At 44.2% G+C, this 6,215-nt stretch overlaps 1 protein-coding gene across 1 annotated transcript; it reads right to left on the minus strand.

The window, feature by feature from the left end:
- Positions 1-842: 842 nt before the first annotated feature.
- LOC138954530 (sulfotransferase 1C2-like) lies at positions 843-5,940 on the minus strand. The gene is made up of 4 exons (XM_070326349.1): positions 5,759-5,940; positions 5,352-5,455; positions 4,272-4,446; positions 843-3,645 (listed from the first exon to the last, which is right to left on the minus strand). Exons 1-4 carry the CDS (start codon positions 5,775-5,777, stop codon positions 3,533-3,535), a joined length of 411 nt encoding a protein of 136 aa, XP_070182450.1. The 5' UTR covers positions 5,778-5,940; the 3' UTR covers positions 843-3,532.
- Positions 5,941-6,215: the final 275 nt, after the last annotated feature.

Below are 6,215 nucleotides of genomic sequence, written 5' to 3' on the forward strand. Positions count from 1 at the left end.
GTCTCCGTTACACTTTCGTGCAGTAAATGTAAAAAAAAACCGGCTGTGTCAAAGAGTCATAAAGATATATTTCTCCCACGGTGAACTGTTTAGTACAGTATGTCATATTTTGTGGGTACAAATTTCATCTCTTTTTCCTTTTTCAGTTACCTTGATTAATGTGTAAACAGACGGGCACTGCATGTGTTGTTGGCGTGTAAGCGATATATATATGCGCGATAATTATATGCGCAGCAGTCTTCAATGGCATTGTATCTTTGTATAATAAAAAGTGTATTGAAGAGGAAAAACTGGTGAAAAAGTTGTCGATGGCTGAATATGTTGGCTACAGGTGTGTGTGTGTGTGTGTGTGTGTATGTGTGTGTGTGTGTGTGTGTGTGTGTGTGTGTGTGTGTTTGCGTCAGTGCGTGTGTGTATGAGTCTGGGTGGGTGTGTATGTGTGTGCATCCGTGTGTTCGGGCATGCGTGTGTACGTGCGTGTGTGTGTGTGCGTGCGGACAGTGCGCGCGTGTGTGTATGTCAGCGTGCGCATGTGCGTGTGTATTTTCGATTTTTTGGTCTCCCCTCTCCCTGCATTTGACTGAGTAACCGAAACATGGAAGTTTAAATTTCAGCGAGGACAACAACGACAAGCAGCAAAGTAGACAAATTGCAAAAGAAGGAACCTCATCCATACATGATCTTTCCCCAACTTCACCGATAGATTTCACGTGAATATGCTTCACACACACACACACACACACACACACACACACACACACACACACACACGTACATACATTTACCCCTCCTCCCCCCCCCCCCCCCCCCCATTACAAATTCTAACCAACAACAATCAGACATTTTCCAATCCACAATTTTCTTCTGCAAATACGTTTTTTTGGGTTAAAAATGATGCAATGAAATAAATATTACCATACATGCCCAACAATACGCAGACAGACAGCCTGTTTAATACAACAACAAAAAAACTGCACACCTGTTAAAGCCTTGTTCTGTCGCTTTGAAGAATGCTGTTTTATTGCCGCATATACGCTTCTTGCAAACATCGGGGTAATTTGGCAGAAGCGGATGGGTGGAGTGACACTTGGCTTGAGTATGTTGTTGTTGTTGTTGTCAGTTGTTGTTGTTGTTGTTGTTCATAGTTTTAGCCACAGATAGGCGTGTCACTCTATTGATCCCACTCCCCAGTCTGATCAATCATCGCTCAACGGCTATCGCCAGTTATCTCTCTGACCGGACGCTACAGTCCCACGCGAATCTATCAAAATAAGAATACAGAGTTATCTCCCATATGTTTTTTCGCGAGCACTGATCTAAATTTGAGATCGGTGTTCGCGAGACGAAAATGATTGCAGATTGGCCGACTTCGACAGTGATCTCCGTTATGTTCTTCACAGTTATGATAAAGACATCGTTCTAAGGTCAAAACAAGTCGAAATTTTGGGACTGCTGCCGGAAGGATACCCGTAATATATGGTTTCATCCGACCGTTGTCAACTGGTTACAGAAAAAATCGTCTGCTCCAGTGAGCGCAGAAACCAAACGGTGATTATCACGTGACACTTTTGCCATATTTAGAGTTGTTTGCACAGTAAATACAGCCGCGAAAAATAGCTCGCTTGAAACTGTCTTTCATATTAATTCCTTTGTTATCTAAATATTACAAAACACCATGAAAAATCATTATTGACGATCGCGAATCTGCTTATATCAATAACTAGAATGAATACCCGCTTCGCCGGGTAGAAGTAGAGCCGAATGATACCCGGCGAAGCCGGGAAGAAGTAGAGCCGAATAGATGCCGGGAAGAAGTAGAGGAATACCCGGTTTCGCCGGGATGAAAGCGTTGTGGACAGTGACCTTCTAAAAATAGTATCGGAAATATCCGGCTTCGCCGGGATGAAAGCGTTGTGGACAGTGACCTTCTAAAAATAGTAACGGGAATATGGATTGACGCCACACGAAGGAAGGGAGATAAACGCTGAAAACACTCACTGGAGAAGATAAGGAAGAGTTACTGGGAATGGATCTGGGAAGATGAACAGAAAAACCAAAATCGGTTCAGCGCTGCGCGCTGAGAGCACGTGTTGAAAATTCTCATCGACCAGGTTGTGTCCGGGGTCTACCTGAATATGCCCACCAAATTTGAAGCAGATCCATCGAGAACTTTGGCCGTGCATCGCAAAAACACACACACACACACACACACACACACACACACACACACACCGTATCTATCTATATATATATATACGACTTGTGTCTGTGTGTCTGTGTGTTTGTGTGTTTGTGTATTTGTGTATTCGCCATGCACGGCCAAAGTTCTCGATGGATCTGCTTCAAATTTGGTGGGCATATTCAGGTAGACCCGGGACACGACACAACCTGGTCGATATTTCAACACGTGCTCTCAGCGCGCAGCGCGGAACCGATTTTGGTTCCACCTCAGCTATTTTGGTTCCACCTCAGCTACCCGGGCCCCCATACCGACACACCATAGCCGCTACACCACATCACAACGCCAAAGTTCTCGGTGGATCTTTTTCAAATTTGGACACCGTATTCAGCTACACCCCGGACACAATATCATCGATGAGATATTTCAACACGTGCTCTCAGCGCGCAGCGCTGAACTCATTTTCGTTTTTGTGTTCATTTCACCATTATAAGTAACTCTTCCTTATCTTCTCCAGTGTTTGGCGTTTATCTCCCTTCCTTCGTGTGGCTTTCCCGTTCAGTTGTAAGTTACTACACTGCGCTGTCCACTGCGCTGAGCGTCTTCGGATATTCCCGGCGTTCTGTTACTGTTATTATTTTTAGAAGGTCAACGCAGTGTACAGAACGTAAATTGGACCCGTAAATTATCCTCACTGTAAAAGTGCAAAGGTCGAATCAATTTATAGCCACGCGAAAAATACACTGTCATCTATCTCTCTATAGATACGGCTTCTCTGTGTTTTTGTGTGTGTGTGTGTGAGTGTGTGTGTCTCTATGTAAGCAACACCTGTGCATTGTTCAGTTCTGTTTGTGATGTGGTCTGGCGGCTTTTGTGTAATTTTATGTACTGGCCTTCCTTTGAGAAGCCATAACTTGCTCAGTCCTGTTTGAGTGGAGTTCGCCTCCAAAGGTGATTAACACGGTTACATTCGTCGACAAGGATGGGACTCGATATGGTCAGGATTGGCATTATGGCCACTGAATCATTTTCGTGCTGTTCCCATTCCACGAATCTGGGAGGGACCTAAGCTTGGCGGGTCCATTGTTCGGACCCGGCGAAGCCGGCGTACGGCTCTAAGTACTTCTTCCCGGCGAAGCCGGCTACCCGGCGAAGCGGGTATTCATTCTAGTATATATATATAATTATGGATACATTACAAAAAGCTCTAAATATGTAATAAAAAAAAATCAGTTCCCTTGCCAGACAAGGAAACTCAAGGCATCCTGTCAGGGAGAGAATGAGCCGAACTCATTTTGACCCGAGGTCAGGATGCTCACTCCCATGGTACTTTGACACGGCAGTATTTCACATTCACTGCACGAAAGTGTAACGGAGACTGCTGGCTGCCATTCTCTTCTTGTAGACCTCATCAAACAGCTCGTTCTGTGCCACCGTGAACCAGTTCTTCCAGTCTCCTACTTCTCCTGAAACATCATCATCATCATCATCATCATCATCATCATCATCATCATCATCATCATCATCATCATCATCATCATTTTCGTCGTCGTCATCATCATCATCATCATCATCACCACCACCACCACCACCACCACCACCACCACCACCATGAAAACGTGATTGATCCTTCATTTGAGAAGAATGTTAACAGAAGAAGATTTGAGAAGAATGTTTACAGAAGAAGATTTGAGAAGAATGTTTACAGAAGAAGATTTGAGAAGAATGTTTACACACAGAATGGCAAGTTCTGTGCTTGATATTGAGTTATCTTGATCACGAGACTTAGCCTAATGGTGATATTGTCAGGTGGTCCACCATAAATTCATTCTTAAGAAGCAGCCGGTAACGTCAGTGAAATGCAGTTTGGCATTGACAGTTGAAAACAAAGTTGTACTATGACTTTGTCCAGGCGTGTTACTATGAACAAAAACAAACCCAAACAAAATGCAAACCCTTCGCACTGTCTATGCACTCACCACATGGATCAAGAACACAAAATATTGACAGAAATATTCCGGTGTTCGGTAATATGGATACAAATAATGGTAGGGAGGAGGGTTGAATCAACAAAAATTTGCAATGGTTATACCTTTTCTGTAGAGTGAAGCGTTTTCTTTGAACAGTTTCTTTTTGATCTCGGGGGGTATTTCCTTCACTTCCTTCAGTTTGGTGAAGCTGCAGGCGTCTGCTATCTGTTCGCAGAGTTGTCTGCCCCTGTTGGTTCCCAGAAACTGGTCCAGCTTTTCGATCTGGCTGACAGGGTCCTGGAAACGAAAGTTTAAAATATAATGCAGCCGTGTATTTTGTATGTCCGCGTATCCTTTTTGGAATTCGCGTTTTGACGTTATAGGCATTCTTTTCACTTTAAAGCCAACATTCCATATTTTCTTCTGACAGACAGCAAGTTTAAATGACTTGCAGAAGTTACTTAAAGAAACTGAAAACAAAGTGTGCTAAAGGCAGCTTTTGAAGTTATTAACGCTGGGTGTAAATTGTGAGTGTCTATTTTCCCCAAATAACCTTGAAATACTTTACCAATGGAAACTAGATTTTTTGATCATGATACACGAAGAAAAGCATTTATCAGCAGGGGCGGACGAGGGGGGGTGCACAGGGTGCAGGTGCACCCCCCCCCCTCCAGCAAAAAATAAAAAATAAAAAAATTGGAAAGCTGATTCTATGACCATTTCTAAGTTCAAATGGCACCAGATGGCACCATTTTGCTTCTTTGGGCCAACATTTTTTTCCGGGGGGGGGGGGCATGCCCCCGGACCCCCCTATCAAATTCGGACGCTTCGCGCCCATCACATTCACTTTCGATTCAAACTGCACCCCCCCTTACAAAGCAACTGATCCGCCCCCTGATCAGTGCGAAAAAACACCATCAACTAATGTTGAAACCCATGAGAAAAAAAAGCATATAATTATACGAGGGGGACTCATCATAGGATTTTGCAACCTGGGAAAACTAATGAAGTCACTACTTTGCCTTTTTTATTACATCAAAGACCAGTTTGGGGAAAACCGTTTTCATTCAATGCGATAACATGTCCAGTAAGGGTGATGGGTCTCCTGCCAGCAGTGTTGACCTTGCGCGAAGAGATTTTCGAGCTATGATGTATTATGGCCCTCGTAGTTGTGTCACTGATGCATCTACTTGCACACAAACCTTTTTCATATCTTCAAAGACAGAGGTGAAGATGGGCACTTGTGTCTGTGTCTTGATGACCTCCTCCCACTCCAGGACATGGTCAAACCAGTCACCGTACCAGTCTGTGCATTAACAACGATAAATAAATAGGTAGACAGACAAAGAAAGCGATGGGACACAAACATACAAAGACCAACAATTATCCTGACCCCCCCCCCCCCCCCTCCTCCTTTCTGTCTTTTTAAGTTTTTCACTCGCGCGCATATATATTATATACGCACGTGCAAACACACACGCACACACACACAAATGTACGTACGCACGCACGTACGCACGCACGCACGCACACACACACACACACACACACACACACACACACCGACCGTGCGCCTGGAAATGATCACTCTATTTGAGCACACACTCACAGCCGAATCCAGAGATCATGAGGTCAAAGAAGTGGTTCCACGTGCCCTCATAGCCCACCGTGCTCTTGCGCCCGTTGGTGTGGTTGTACAGCGATACCCACGTGTCTTTGGGGTTCCTGTCCAAATGAATCAGTTTCGTCTTTTTCTCGAATACCTGTCAGGAAGCCATGGAAACATTTTATATTTATTTTCGCACTTGCTGGTTTATTGGTTTTCGATGGGTTATCCATCTTTGTCAGTTTTGGGTTTTGTTTGGTTTGCACATGCTAATGTCTTCAGTGGTATGGAACTTCCGGGACATTTCTAAGGCCTCAGTCGTCGGTCACTGACGCATAAGTTTTTGTTCTGCAGCATTGGTCTGATAATTTCGACATGTAGAAACATTGTTCCGACCAAGCTTTCAAAATGTCAATCCTGGTTCGGTGGATTCAGTGAGTGCGTGCGTGCGTGCGTGCGT

Source organism: Littorina saxatilis, unplaced genomic scaffold, assembly GCF_037325665.1.
Source record: "Littorina saxatilis isolate snail1 unplaced genomic scaffold, US_GU_Lsax_2.0 scaffold_3151, whole genome shotgun sequence".
Lineage (NCBI taxonomy): Eukaryota > Metazoa > Mollusca > Gastropoda > Littorinimorpha > Littorinidae > Littorina > Littorina saxatilis.

What these genes read in the sequence shown, in the direction of transcription:
- LOC138954530 (XM_070326349.1), bottom strand. An exon ending in TCTTTGAAGATATGAAAAAG is followed by an intron (nt 4,447 to 5,351) that starts GTTTGTGTGCAA and finishes TTTCGTTTCCAG; the next exon opens with GACCCTGTCAGCCAGATCGA. An exon ending in CGCTTCACTCTACAGAAAAG is followed by an intron (nt 3,646 to 4,271) that starts GTATAACCATTG and finishes ATGATGTTTCAG; the next exon opens with GAGAAGTAGGAGACTGGAAG.